This window comes from Fundulus heteroclitus, chromosome 24, assembly GCF_011125445.2.
Source record: "Fundulus heteroclitus isolate FHET01 chromosome 24, MU-UCD_Fhet_4.1, whole genome shotgun sequence".
NCBI classification, from domain to species: Eukaryota; Metazoa; Chordata; class Actinopteri; order Cyprinodontiformes; family Fundulidae; genus Fundulus; species Fundulus heteroclitus.
This window is the reverse complement of record NC_046384.1, coordinates 14108390-14123831: the sequence shown is the minus strand read 5'-3', so window position 1 is coordinate 14123831 and position 15442 is coordinate 14108390. Positions and strand designations below refer to the sequence as shown.

At 39.3% G+C, this 15442-nt stretch overlaps 1 protein-coding gene across 1 annotated transcript; it reads right to left on the bottom strand.

The window, feature by feature from the left end:
- Positions 1-8347: 8347 nt before the first annotated feature.
- Positions 8348-15041, bottom strand: LOC105921505 (zona pellucida sperm-binding protein 3). Its single transcript, XM_012857266.3, has 11 exons — positions 14558-15041; positions 14375-14477; positions 14185-14303; positions 13996-14114; positions 12339-12442; positions 11548-11725; positions 11311-11428; positions 9336-9427; positions 9059-9153; positions 8578-8697; positions 8348-8499 (listed from the first exon to the last, which is right to left on the bottom strand). Exons 1-11 carry the CDS (start codon positions 14945-14947, stop codon positions 8375-8377), a joined length of 1563 nt encoding a protein of 520 aa, XP_012712720.2. The 5' UTR covers positions 14948-15041; the 3' UTR covers positions 8348-8374.
- Positions 15042-15442: the final 401 nt, after the last annotated feature.

The window sequence follows — 15442 nt, the reverse complement described above, 5'->3', positions numbered from 1 at the left end:
ACAGAGCTACATGGACCTGAATAAAGGATTCAAGCCTGAAAGAAAATGCTGACCCCTGTTGAGCCCCCGTTCTCCTCAGTGGGGCTACATCCTTCATCTATTATGCAAAAGTGGAGGATTTGCAAGCTAACATAATGCATTTATTAGTGTATATGCAGGAGACACAAATAATAGAAAACAAAATTAGGCAAATTTACATTTTTATAACATCCTTGTGAAATGTAATAAATTTAAACCCCATTACCTCAATGAGCTACCGTCAGCCTTAGTGGAATAAATTCAACAAGGTGTCACAAACAGGTTGAAACACATACAGTAGCATCACACGGTTGCTTTAAATCTGAGATCATTTACTTTCCCATCTGTGATGATCTATCAATCTGAGCTTCTACTGGATTCCCAGTACATTTATTCAGTTGCACCACATTTCATGAAGCAAAAACATCTCACGCTCAATCTAGACCTATGTATATATATATGTGTATATAATGTATATATATATATAGTTATATCTATGTGGAGATATGGTAGAGATAGATAGATATATATGAGAGAGAGGGGGAGAGGGATATATATTATATACATATGAGAGAACATATTATATAGACATAGTATAGACGACACAACCACAACAAAACTATATAGCCATAGAGTACAGAGAGAATACACACACAGATAGAGAGTAGAGAATAGATAGAGATATATTATATATATATATATATATACTATATAATATAATTATATATAATATATATATACACATATACATATATATATATACACATATACATATATATATATAAATAAACAGTCTGGGAACCACAAAAAAGTTTGCCTGCCAGCGCCATAGGTGGCTGTGAGAGCCCCTCAGAACCTACATGGAAAAACAAAACTCACAATAGACAGCGGAGATCAGACGGAGCATGGCAGCCCCCGTGAGGGATGTTTGGGGATGCTTTATGGGAAGAGGGTGAAGGTGTGGCTGTGCAGGTCAGGCCGCGGCTTTCCTCTGTCCCTCCTCTGGGAGGGACCCCAGTGTCTGATACAACAGGAAGAGACTGAAGGTCAAAGCGCAGACCCATTGTCTTCCTGCCTGTGTGACAGACGCCTGTCTGTCTTACTTTTATTATCTCTTTGTTAAACACGGAACAATCAGCACCACTTTATGGTGGAAAAGGGGGAAAAAACAGTGATGTTACACAAAGGGAAATTGAAAACATGTGGACGCACAAGGACCTGCAATGGTATAGCGGAACACCAGTGGCATCCGTCACCAACACTGAATTAGAAAAAAAGTGCAAAAACATCCATCCATCCATTTTCCAACACGCTTTATCCCTTATGGGGTCGCGAGGGGTGCTGGTGCCCATCTTTTTGTATATTGTATCAAAAACATACAATATACAAAATCAATGTTATCATTTTGAGACAAAAACAAATGTACATTTTCTTATAATTTCCCCCTTTTTTTATAATTTGTCCAGGTATCTCTGTTCTTTAGCTTCTCATCTAATTTAATCTCAGGCTCTATGGTTGTGAGGGTCAATGTCATTGCTTTATTGCTTCATTAGTGCCTAGACTCTGAATCACCCAGCTATTACATATTATCAATCACATCTTTTCTAATTATTAGTATTTCACACATGCACACTGTGATAACGATGAGTTATCAATATTTCTGCAGCTCTATTGTGAACATATCAATGATTCAGATGTAAATACTAAATACATGCTGCCATTTGTTCAGCATCCTATGATGCTGCTTTTCAGAACAAGCGTTCATAAACTAAATTCTGTTTGCCGCAACTTTCCTAATAAATAAATATATAAATAAAATAAATTAAAATTAGATGAAATGAAATATTACAGCTAAAAAGTCTGGAGTTTGATTTAAATATTGTCTCAATCTGGATAAGTATGACTATAAAAAAGACTATAAATAATATTTGTATTCAAAACTTTACTAATTTATTCTATAAAAGATGTTTCTATAAATGTGTCTGTTTTCCATCCATCCATCCATCCATCCATCCATCCATCCATCCATTCATATTTATTCCCACCTTGCTCTTTTCTTCTCTCAGTCTTTTCACCATTTCTTCCTGTAACTTCTGTCTTTCCTTCCTCCTTCCCTCCATTCATCTTTCCTGCTTGTTTCATGTCTTTAATTCATTCTTCCCCCTTTTCCTCACTTTAACTAATTTTTCCCTTTTTCCGTTCCTTCTCCCACTTTTCCATCCTTCCCTCCAGTTTTTCTTGTTTTCCTTCGTTCCTTCCTTCCTTCCTACCATCCTTCCTTCCTTCCTTTCCTTGCTTCCTTCTCTTTTATTTTCTTTCTTAATTCAAGTCCTCCTGCCCTTTCTCTCAAAAAACTAATTGTTGAGGGCCCACTGTGTAGGAAACAGCGCCATCTAGCAAGAGAGACCACGAACTGCAACTTTATGGGAAAACGGGAACAATTAATTTTAACAAGACTAGCAAGTAACATTATAAATGTGGAAGTGTTGGTTTGTTATTAGAGCCACAGGGGCTCTTGCCCAGGGTGACATTTGAAAGGGGAGGAAACCCCCAAACAAACAAATACACTGAACAAGTTTTGCATTACTTTTATGAATGTCAAGTCCATGGTGAGCTGAAGTCCCCAGCTTGCTACTAAGAAAAGGGAGAGTATTTTACTTTGTCCAACACTGCACTTCATCAAGCCCAAAAATTTAGATTATATTTTTGCATCTTTTAATGATAGAAAGAACCCATTCTAATGTCAGGTAAAGCCATTCCATGTGATGTAACTTGAAATATGTGCAAAAAAAATCCTAAGCTGGTAGGAACTTATGTGAATGAATGCTGTAATGCTGTATGGTTGGAGGAACACATTGGGAAAAGCAGACAGCCCTGCAGCCTCCGTCACTTCACGGTCTATTATCTCAGCTCTATAAACCCTTCAACAGCACAAGTTCACAGGTAATTCCTCCCTGTGAAACGTGTGTGGCCTCTTTGATAACATAAACTCAGAGGGGAAAAAAAAAAAAAAAAGACAACGCAAAGTAAGGCTTCTTCTACTTTCCCAGCCAAACTATCCAAATGTCTATTTTAGCAGATAAGGTCATGCTGGTAGACAGCCCCACCCCTGAAGCCCCAGAGACACACACTTGTCCCTTTGTGCGCTGATAAAGGAGACTGGTGGATGCATGTAATCAGCATATTATTGATAGTCTTAATGAGAAAGGCTCTGAGTCACTGAAGCCATTAGCAAGGATAAAAGAGGCTTAATTGTTTTCAGTGTGCATGTGTGTGCGTGTTGTATGGCATACATTTGTTCCTGGGCTAAGATCAAGCTAATTAAATCCATTTCCTTAGTTAGTAACTTTTTTCTTTCTTAATTAAGAGGGTTAATTATGGGCCAGAAAAGTACCTGTTTGTGTGTGTTCGTGTGAAGATTTCACAGACCAGACCCGGGATGAAGTCATTTATGAGCTTCAGAAACCTAACGAGTAATTATTGCATCAAAGAGTCAACTTACATTTCACGTGGCAGACGTAAAACCCACGTGCTTTAAAAGACAATTTAAAAACAGGTGAAAAAATAATGTAGTTAATCTAAAGACAACACATGCAGATAATAATGAAACAAATAAACAGAGACTATTCTGCAGGTTGCCCTATTCTTCGCTGTGTTTGAAGTCTAGAATATAAATAATTGGTATAGTTAACACATACTACAGCTAATCTGCACAAAATATACACAAAGTATAAACAAAATATACTAAAATGTACATTTTAAATTAATATCTTATATGTGTTACGTTTAAAACACTGAATTACAAGCAAAACAATTACAAGACAGTAAAGCAATTATATGACTTCTGTTGAATAAATGTAATGGGAGATGCATGATGTCCACTTCAGTGGACACATGGTTAATCGTAATTTTCTAAATGTTGGAGAATTTTTTTTATATTTCAAACTTATAATATCCTTCCTTAGATGTTACTGTAAATCATCATATTTTTTTTTTTACCTGTTGGGCTCTTCTACTATAGGATTGAGAGGAAATGCCAGCAGTGGTTGATAGATTTGTTGGCCATCTTGGATTCAGAAGAAATGTACTTGCAGTTACAATGACTGACCACTGAATTGACCTCAATGGAGTGTGGCAGCAGAGAGCATTCTAGACACTGATATGCAGTTACACCATAGAAACCATAGAATTAAAGAGATGTTTACTTTTTGTAGCTGTCCACTATAGTGGCTGCTATGCACCAGAGGGCTAGAAACCAAAATCAACGTATAATGTATTAAAATAGCAATAGAAAGGGGCCGAGAAATGATCCTTGTGGAACTCCATCAGCAACCTTGTATTTTCTGATTCAAAATTACTAATAGAAGCTGAAAATGTTAGATAAGAAGACAGCTAGTTAAGAGCAGTGCATTTTAAACATTAAAAAAAAAATCATTGGAGACTCTGAATCCAAACCATCACTGAGGACAAGGAGACCAAGAAGAGACTGTTTATAATTGTCTAGTTTAATTTCTGATTATTATTCAGATCTACAGCTGAAAATTCAGCCACTGTCGTGTCTCAAAGAAATCCACATGTTGTACTTTCTTGTCAAAAGCATCAGCCGACAGGTCTGGTGTTAATAACCATTTCTGTCATCACCACCAGTGTGTGGTACGAGAAAACATCTGCGGTGCACCAATGGCGTGGAACCATATTCCCCAGCATGCTTCATCTACACTCTACTGCAATGATATCATTACGGCTGCCAGACATGAGAGAACTCGCTGTTTGCCTCTGGTCACACGCCATTACTTGTGATGGTCGGTTTGCGTGCATGTAGTGTGCAAAAAGAGCACATATGCTCTGGGTGTGTGTGTCTGTGTGCTTGTGCCCTCAGGGTCACACATCCTGTCTCTGAAAATGGCTGATTCAGGGCTCCCAGCCATTTCGCCTGTCATCTCGAGTCCATGCTGCCATAACCGTTAGACATCTGTGCCGACTATTTCAAGTATGATGAAAATGATGTTTCTCTGTGGCTAGGGCAAGGCATTAGCACCTTTTACACTTGGCTGACTTCTCTACAAGCTAAAGGCAAGGTTTTTCTTTTTTTTTCATGAAAAGCCCAGTCATCCTGGTGACCTCAGAGATCCCCTAATGTCCACCGAGAAGTATTACAGATATGCAGCAGTTACCAGAATGAAACACAGTGTTATAAATTGATATGACTCATAATTACCAGCCCACTGAGGAGCTTATATGGCTGGACCAGTTATAATAATGGCAACTTTATGGGATTGATAGATTGCCTCTTTAGGGCTACAAAGATCAAAATCTATTGTATGCAGTCCAAATAAATAATTTTAACACCTTTTAATTGAAAGAACTGGATTTTCCTGTTCTGAAATTCATTTCAGCTTTAAAATTTACATTGGCTTTAGTCTGTGTGTAGATGCAATGCAGAAAGGTTAAATTAGCAGAACAAAGCTAAAAAAAAAGTTAGCTTTAGGAGCAGAATGATGTTTCCAATACCAAGGATTGTAGCAATACACACATTTTTGGTATGGGATGCAAGTAAAGAAATTCACACTTGGTGTGCTCCGATGGAGCATGACCTATATATGGAGGTAAAAACCCAGAAAAACAATTTTTGGAACATCCTAAAAACATTTCCCAGATTATGCACCCCCCTCTAGGCTAATGTTTGCTAAATGATGAGGAAAGCTAGTTGTAGCCATTAGCAATCATTCCCCATATTTTAGAAAGGAAACATTTAACGGAACAAGTTATTTTAATACCCAGGACAGTTTTTTCAGAGGATGCCCTTTCCCCAGGAAATGTTTTCCAAAATTCCCCCACATGTTAAATGGAAGAAAAACAAATTGGGTAATGTTTGGTAAAGTTAGCTGTAGCATATAGCCAATGTACAAAACATTAGCTGAAGGTTAGTGGAAAGTTTGAAGCCTTTGGAAAACACTTGTTGTAAGGTTAGCAGACGAAGCTAATGTAACCAGCTAAAGCTACAGCTGTAACCTAAAAATGCCCAGACATCAGCCAAAGGTTACTGGAAAGGATAGCGTTAGCCAAAATTGCATTGCTAGCTGAAAGGAACCATCAGAGAACATTCAATTTAAAGTCATTTGCCGATGCTCAAGAATGTCTAGAACTCAAAAGACAGTGCTAGCAACTGGTAGAGGCATCAGTTCACTACTATATGATTGGCTTGTGGATGGTGGGGAGAGGCTATTAGGTGGACAAAGGTTAGAAAATCTGGGTAAATGTTTGCTAAAGGTTCCTGCTTAATTTCTGGCACAGAGGCTGTAGCGAATGGTTGGTTAAAAATTCTGGATAAACGAGATGTAACCTTTTAGCTAATAGTTGGCGGGAAAAAAAGTTGCTACAAAGTTAAAAGATAGATTTAGCGAACACTGAGTGTTTACTGAAGTTTAGCCTGATTTCCAGAAAAATTCCAAGAAAAACACAACTTTCCCCCAAAACTAAACATGCTGTTACAATTCTCCAATATCAGAATATTTGCTAAAAATCACCTAATCTGATTTTCAATTAACACAAAAGTTCAAAGAATTTCGTAGCCAGCCTCCCCCCCCCCTTTTTTTTTTTTTTTTTTTTTTAGTATAAAGGCAAATCTGTTAAATATAGCCTATTTAGGAGCTAAACAACTACAGTTTAATTGAAACAAAAACAAACTTTGGAGAAACAGACCAACTTTGTTCAAAATGTATAGTTTTCCATGTGAATCTTCTTGTCACATAACCTTTGTTACCAATTCCTGAATGTGGAGCTTCAGATATAATTAGCAGCTAAAACGTTGTGTGCTTTGAAACTAGTTTAGGAACTGAAAAGGTTTTCCTAAACTATTAATGTTATAATCTAGTAAAATTTATACAATACTTTTCTAAGTAAAGCATGAGTGACATGCAGTCCAACCATCTGCACCGTTGTTTCTAAGGGTACTTTCTACCAAAATATGGTTATTAAAACATTCTTTGGTTTTAACCAATAGAGATTGTCAAAAATCTTTGATATTGGGTCTCAGATTAGACTCTTGATATCCAACATATTGGGTAAAATGTGTTTCTTCCCCCTCACACAAATTACATGAATGCTTGCAGTTCCCAAAATTCAAACAGTGATGTGTTCTTTAATGACGCTGCTAGAAATGACAAAATTTCAAAATTGGTCTGCAAATAGATCTTTGTTCCACAGCCCTAAGGTGGTTTTGAAAAAAATGTGCTCCTCACAAGAGACAACCCTTGCAAATTGTAGATGCTCGCATTTGGGAAGCACTGATTGCTTCATAATTTCTCCCCAACCCCATTTCCCCTTTATCTGAAAGCCACATCTCCCCTCCCCATCCTTTTTTTTCTCTGTTTTTGTTGCGAGAGCCTTATGGGTTTCGTCCATCACGCTGCCTTGGTGTGCTGGTCGCTGTCATGCTTCCTGCTGGTGAATCATTAGGTATTGCTTTTTATTAGCCTCTGGTGTAATGGCAATGGGAAGAAAGGGAGGAGAAGGGGGGTTCAGCGTCCCTTCAACAGTAAACCAGCACCGCTGTCAGCTCTACGCACGGGAACAAACACCCCATTAAAACAAGACCTTCACATATTACTGTAATAAAAGCCCCAGCTCTCGCCTTCATGGGCTTTTTAATTATGTCTATTCATCTTCCTGGGCTTGTGAGCTACAGTGCATGATGAGGCCCATTTCATGAATACCCCTCTAAAAGCAGGAGGGGAAAAAACCTTGAAAATGGACGGATTTTTAAAATACGACTATTGTTACTGGGGGGGCTGCATGTTCCAGCAACACTGCATGATTACTTTGTGGTAATGGGCTGGATTGAAATATCTCCCACTGATCAGGGGAGTGGAAATACTTCATGCAGGTCAGCCAAAAGAAAAATTACCCACAGACCGTCATTCGCGTATTCAACATTAAAGGCCAGCGCTGTGGAATATATTAAAGCTGGAGCGCTCCTCTTGCATGATGTTTTATTATCCACGTCTGCAACCAGCAACTGTAAACCTTGATGCAAAAAGGAAACGCACAGAACCTCACTGTGCAAACAACTCGCATCTGAAAAATCAATCAAATGTCGTTTTTTTTGCATGATTGGACAACTGTTTTAACCCCTTTTAACCCCGGGAACAATTAGCCTGCAAAAAAAAAATAAATGATTGTAAGTGAAACGCACAAAACACATTTTCTGTAGTAAAAAAACTCATTAGCTAAACTCCCGTGGGAGTGGTTTGTTTCGGTTTTGCATTAACCCGGGAGAAACAAACCTTTACTTGCTGCTCAAAAAAGAAGAAAGAAAGAGAAGAAGCCAGGGTTATAAATGTTTTATTGGCCTAAGTCAGGTAGAAACAAAATGCCCGGTGGGTTTAGGGTGTCCGCTGCAGACTAAAGTGCTCATGAAGACTATCACCCCGGCCAGAACAACACCTGCTCCACACAGCAGGGCTGTGGATGAATATGAGGCTGAGGGAGGGAAGAGGGGATTATTGGCTCCATTAGTTAAAGCAGTCAGAATTAGACAGAGAGACGACTCTGCGTTACCAGTCAGAGCTTCGTCTCGTGTCTGCAGCTGAGGAACTGGTGCAGGAGGAAGCTCCTCTTGTGGATCGCTGTCCTTTAGCAGGATGGGACCCAGAACCGCCACCCCCTTCCACTCCAGAGCTTTGGAAAGACATGCAATACCACCACGAGATGAAAAAATAAATAAAATACATTTTGTTGCTTTGGGGGAGCTAAATGAAGCACTATGACAACCGACTGGTCTGAAGGTTTAACTCAAAATCAGTTCTCTACTTAAAAACAGCTATTAAGCCAAATGAAAGCAACTGAGTGCACTTAAATGTAAAGGGGGGGGGGGGGGCTGTACCTCTGCAGCAAAACATTTCATATTTCTCCAAATTATTTGCATTGCTTTTCATGATGGCACAGCCGACTGCGTCGACGTTTATCCTGCTGGACGTGTGCCATACGCTCTCATTAGCCGTCCCAGAGTGTCATGTTGTGTAGCGTGGGTAAACTGTACCAGCATCTGCTGCAAGGCCCCTTCTCCATCTCTGCCCACCGCAGCTGGTCTCACAGCAGCTACACACCTTGTTGTCTCCACCTGATGCCACCCATCTGTCCACAGTCAAAGGAAAAAAAAGGAACATTTTATAAGCATCAGAGTCATTATCTACACAAAAAACAAAAACAAAAAAAAGTGCTCAAAATTCAGCCGTCGTGCAACACAAGAGTTTTTGTCTCACAGGAAGAAAAAAATAAACAAAAAAAATAAAAATAAAACCTTCATGTGAACTCACCTTCCGGCTTCAGGCAGGAAAGAGCACGCCTTGTGCTGCGAGTCGATGGCAACGTCGACTGTGGTAGCTTTCATGCGACATGTGACGTAGAACTAGAAGATAAAAAGAAATAACCCGTTTGTTAAAGTTACATATTTCAGGTGTTTGTTTTTTTTATTGATTATGGCTCACAGCTAATAAAATCCTATGTATTATGTTCTGAAAATATCGCAATTATCTTTTTAAAATTTGGATTTGAGTACATGTCCATGTGCTGGACAGTACATGCACCCAGTACTCTATTGTGGCTCCTTTTCCATAAATTATAACTTGACTGCAGGGTGGCATTGAGGTGATGAGCCTGCAGAGAGGTTCAGGAAGCCCAGGTTGCCTGCATGCGTCTTATCTTCGCATTTTAGTTTTGAATCAGGCACAGTGATACCATGGTCATTTTAAAAAACAAAACAAAAAAACTAAACAAAAAAAAGAGACATTTGTACTTTGGACAGGTGCAAAGTCCCACTAAAACCAGGAAATCAGCATCTTCATATAGCTCATTGGTGGGAAATATGAAAGTCTCTTAAATTTCCTGGTAAATGCCAAAGTCGGACCAACATCAGATGGTGGAAACTCCTCCCTGGACCTCAAGGAGCCAGGATTATGTGCCTTAGAAATGAGATGCACAAAAATTTAAATAGTCTCCAAGTTTTTTTTATTGTATACTTAATGGCCTGTCTAACTGTGACACGTCAATATGGATGAGGAAACATGGGATTCAGTTTGTTCTAATGCAAAATAAATAAAAAGTATAATCTGCACATGTGCAAGAGCAGTACAATTTAAAATATTACACATATCTCCACATGTAAGATATTTTTAATCACTCTCTCTCTCCCCATTGTGTCTTAAACATAAAACTGATGTGGATACTCTAACTCATTGTTTCTGGTCATGTTGTATAATTAAAACATACTGGTCTGGGATTCTCTGAAACAAGGAAACATTATAATGTTTCCTATAATTAATGTTAAGCTGGACCTTGTGTCTTTGATCCTGGGACTTTCGCACAAACATTTGGGAAAATCTGCTGCCAAAGAGTCCCGACTATCAGTGTTTGGCACAAAATAATTTCCAAAATGAGTCCCCTTGAATGTCTTACCAGCATCATCCATACTAGCGTTGATCAGTTCTGCAGAGCGCGCCGACCATGTTTGGATTATATTTGACCGGACCTCTCCCTCATTCTTTTAAAAAACTAAATTTAGTTAATTAATGTGTCATTTACAATCCTCTCCCTGTGTAATGACCGGTGTCTTTCAGAGCTGTAGTTTTATCTGGTTTGGCGTCTGTTGACGCATTTGTTCCATAAAAGTGTATAAAAAAAAACTACAATAAAAAAGTGATAAAGAAAAACAGAAATCTGTAAAACACAAACAGCCCAGTCCTGTTTGTTTTTAGCCACTTGTCGTTTCGACTCCATTTTAGGAGCGAACACAATTATCGCGGCGGTTTTAGCTCCTGTCCTGGAGAGGCCGTTTTTGGAGGGTCTTGAAGCACAATCCTCTCCAGGCTAGTGCCATCCACATTGCTTCTGCACCTTTTGCTTCTAACTCTTCACCTTTCACTCCGTGTTTCATTAAAAATGCTTTGCTACAGGAACCTGGGGCCAGCCAGCTTCATTAGCCATGACTATTTGGCTTTCCCTTCAAAATAACAAGGATATAATTGAAATATATCAAGGAGTATTCCATTTATCCAGTGAGGTTTTTGTTTTATTCGATTATTGAAATAAAATTTGAAATAGTATTCTAATTTCTAGCTATAACTGTGCTGCCATAAAAAAAATACCGCATCCTAAGTTGACTAAAAACCAAGAAAAGGAAAACCCAAGGAGAGAAAAAAGGACAGCGGTTTCTGCAGTGACAGATGCTTTAAAATAAATATATGTTAAGTATTTTTCAAAGTGCATAAACAAAATCCCAGCAACTTTGCTCACCAAGCCGCTGTCATCTTGTTTGAACTTGAAGGCTTTCAGCTGGAAATGAAGTTTATCCTCTTCGCTCCTCGGCATGAAGTAAGACTGGGCTCCTGTCAGCTTAGCATCAGTCAAACACCTTTTAAAAAAAACGACAAATACACCCAGAGAACTCGCACTCATGAACACAAAACTAAACTTTTGATTTTTTTTTTTTTTTTTTTTAAAGCAAACCACAGTTAATTCCCAGCTCTTCACCCGTGGTTGTCGATGAAGGGATATCTGGGCTGCGAGCTTGGGTCGGGGTCCACCGTGACCACGCAGCTGTCCACAAAGACCCTCAGAGGAACGTGGAAGCCCTGGAGCACCGCCGCCTCCACGTACATCATGTCTCTCACGGTGTAGACGTTGGAAGGCCTCTGCGACTGCCAGTCGTCTAAATCGAATCCGGAGGACAAAACATGTACAGTAAGTGGAAAAGCAATGCCGGGACCATCAATCCGATTAGGTGAAACGAAAACGATGCCCAAGGGAGATGATCGGGCCTGGGCTGCAGCAGGGGATGGGAAATTGATGCGGTAATGTCAATGGAAAAAAAAAAGAGGAGGAATTAAACAAATTGCAAATCATCATCATGAACCTGGATAAGGAGCACAAACGACGGTCTGTCCCTGCAAAATGCAGTTTAAAAACTTTCATAATTCCTTTAATAAACTTTACAGAGCAATTTAAAACCTGGAAGACCGACTTTTGAGAAGAGCAGTTCGGCTGAGATATTATCTACCATCTGTTTGGAATTAATTAGAAACCATAATCAGCACTATATCGATCGCCTCGCAGTGAGAGTGACCCTGTTGGGTCAGCTCCTGCCTACGAGGCATGCAATTCCCCCTGCCTCATCGACATGCATCTAAAGTTTCTCCCCTGCGTGGCAACTTTAAGAGTTTGCAGCAAAGTCTACAAGGCCCTTAGCGATAATCTTTCAATGCGTCAAGATGCAAACCGGCATTTCATTTTCTTTCCACATTTAAAAAACACTCTGCACCCACCTGCCATGAGACGCAGCGAGAAGTGAAGCTGCTGTTCTGCTTGCATCTCAACAGAAAACATCTTCCACAAAGGCCTCATGGCGCTGCTGCTCACGTATTGCCTCCTGCAAAAGCATCGACAGACAGAACTGGTTTATTGCCCCGATCATCTGTGCAACCAAACCTGTATTATTCCTGAAAAAAAATCCATCTATTTTTTATTTATTTATTTTTAACTGTGGCAACTACTACTATTGTATTAATATAAAACAATCTTTTACCCTTCTTTAAAACACGTCAGTCTTTCAAAAAGTCTGGAAAAATCCTCAAATATTCATATTTTGGCAAGTCCTAACCCTTCACAAGATCAGAAAGTGTTTTTGCATTTTTACTAACTGCTTACCATGATGATTAGGCCTGAACTGGGTCAATATTAATTCTATTTTGAACCTTTTAAGAAAGGACAATAATTATTCAGAGCTAGTTTTTTTCTTTTTAAAATCAAATCTGTAAATAAAACAAAATCCATAAAACGCATTTCAAAGACCATCAGTCCCTGAGATTCATCATTAGGGAGCTACATTGATGTTGTCCATCATTCCCTCGTTGTCTGCATGGAAAACCCAATGATGAAACATCTTTAATACTCTTAAAACTACAGCAGCTAGAAATACTTTACTCAAATTTACTTACAGAGCTTTTTGTTGCCGTTTGTTAAAAAAAACAACAATTTTGCTAAATTTATTCATATATTTATTTAAATATACAAACCGTATCCAATACTATAGTTCTTGTGGTGCATGGCACCCTCAGAAAACATTAAAAGTTCAGAAATTTTGCAGCGTGCTTTTAACTGGAAAAAAGGTTGCGCCATCTGCTGGACAAGAAAAACTTGAACTAATCATCTCACTGAACTAACGTATTGGTTTGTTGATATAAAAGTGGGATACATACAACAAAATAATAATCAGTGAGTACTTATTGTTTTCCCGTTTTTCTTTATTATTCCGTCTGCGTCCAACTACTCCCGCATACTTCAACCGATTTGAACAATTTTGGTATCAAAACGTTCAACTCATTCCCAGCATGACTGCTATATGTCATGGTTATGCTAACTTTTACTTTTTATAATATTTCACTTTTTGTGCGATCTTTTGGCTGTTCCCATTGAAATCAATGCAAATTGATTCACATTCTTAGAAATTTTTTCCTCAAATTACTTCAAATTTTTTCTCAAATTACTTCAAATTTTTTCTCAAATTACTTCAAATTTTTTCTCAAATTACTTCAAATTATTTTTTTTTAATTCTTCAAATCTGATATCAATGTTTTTCCAGATACTTTTTCTCCTCTTCAGGGATCTTCTGCATCTTCTGCTCAAATCATTCTGCAGATTAGCATTCTCACTCACTGTTATGCAGGAACAGCTTTTTCTAGTTCAATGTCATATGCTTCTGTCTTTAGGAATAAAGGCTGTCGGGTATCTGTGTAGCTTAGCCACTCACGGCCAATTTAAAGATGACATTTCTAAGCATTTTAAAAAAAAAATGTCTCATATTTAACTTATAAATTAACACTGGCAAATATGGCTGAATATGTAAAAACAATAAAATAAAAATTGAACGCCACAGGATGTGCCTAAGGCTGAGGAAGGCCGTAATAAAGGAGGAGGCTTTACCTTTGAAAGTGGCACTGAACGGCCACATCAGCCGGGTTGGTCTTTATAATGGAAGTGTTACCAATGGGCGTTGGAGAGTACATCAGGGGATATGTGTAGATAAGAGCCACTTCTGTCATCTGGAAGCATGAAACAGACACAGTGACTTCCAGTGCACAGCAGCATTTCTGCGTAAAGGGGAGCACTTACGGTCACTGTGCCGCCGCAGCCCTGTAACTCTGTCTCAAACAGCAGGATGTGGTCCACAGCGTCAACAGCCATGCAGCCTCCTAAGGTCAGATCATCTGGATGGATCAGCTGACCGTTACCTGAGAACACAGAGGAGCATTACCTGAGGGCCCATTCCCTACAAACCAACAAAAACGAACACAACCGTTACCTAGAAAGTTGTTTTTGACCGCCACAGTGACCTTTTCTTCACTGCAGCGCACCGAAACACTCTCTGCTGGCGCAGGCACAGGCTGCTGGGGCTTTGCCACAACCTGGAACATCACTCAGATTGACTGATCGTGCGTACACAGAGATGCTGAGCCGTCAGAGAGATGAAGCATGCCTAAGCTACCTTGGATGCGTTTCTGCCAGAGTCGGGACTGAAGGTCCTTGGAGCTTGGACTGATATCAGCTCTCCAGCTTGGACAGTTTTCCTCTGCTCCGGGAGCTGCCTGGCCTCAGCCTCTTGCAGGTTTGTAGAAGTTTGCGTCTGCTCCTCACCAGACTGGGGCAGGCTTTGTTCGTCAGGCGGTGCGGTCGGGTTTCTGAGCTGGTAGGTCTTGAGCCGAAAGCCGACAGGATAAAGATGCTTTGCTTGCTGCGAGCTTGCCGCTTGCTCTCTTGGGGTTAAGTCGAGGGTCTCATTGGCGCCAGAGATCAACCGGTTTTGAGCTGCAAAGCAAAAGGTTCCTCTTGAAATGAGGAGCACAAACCCTAATAAACCAGCTGCTCTGAAACCCATTACAACTTTTCACACAAAAACCTAAAGTTTTTGGTGATTTCAGAGAGCACTGCTAGCCTTTGTCCTCACACCAAAAGATATGAAATGTTTGCACCGGTTCCACCCACTCCTAATGACTTGATTGGATTCCAGCCTGGAGGCCTCAAACCTCTGAATCTCTTCCTGCCTTCTCTTTCACTGAAAATAATTACTGATTTTTCATTTTACCGCTTTACCTCATAAGTAAACACCCGTTTAGGTTTGTGGACGCTCTCCACAAAGCAGAAAAGAATACCTTAAAAGTGGTAAAAAAAAAAAAAGGAGTGAATGAGATGTGCAACAGTCCAGTTAAAAAAAAATTATACAAATCGTTAAGACAAAAAAAAGGTTTAATTTAGACAAGTCGAACAAATGCAGCAAATTGTGGCACTGATTTGAGATAGTCAATGGAAAGAAGTTTACAATATACCGGCACTTTGATGCTTGGTTGTACAAAGTTGAACAAAGTTTAAGTTC

Bases quoted from the DNA above. Each gene is read 5' to 3' on its own strand.
- LOC105921505 (XM_012857266.3), bottom strand. From the start codon at position 14,947: ATGGGTTTCAGAGCAGCTGGTTTATTAGGGTTTGTGCTCCTCATTTCA. The intron at 14,115-14,184 runs GTAAGTGCTCCC...TCATGCTTCCAG, and splicing joins GCTGCGGCGGCACAGTGACC to ATGACAGAAGTGGCTCTTAT. The intron at 8,500-8,577 runs GTAACGCAGAGT...TCCCTCCCTCAG, and splicing joins ACGAGACGAAGCTCTGACTG to CCTCATATTCATCCACAGCC.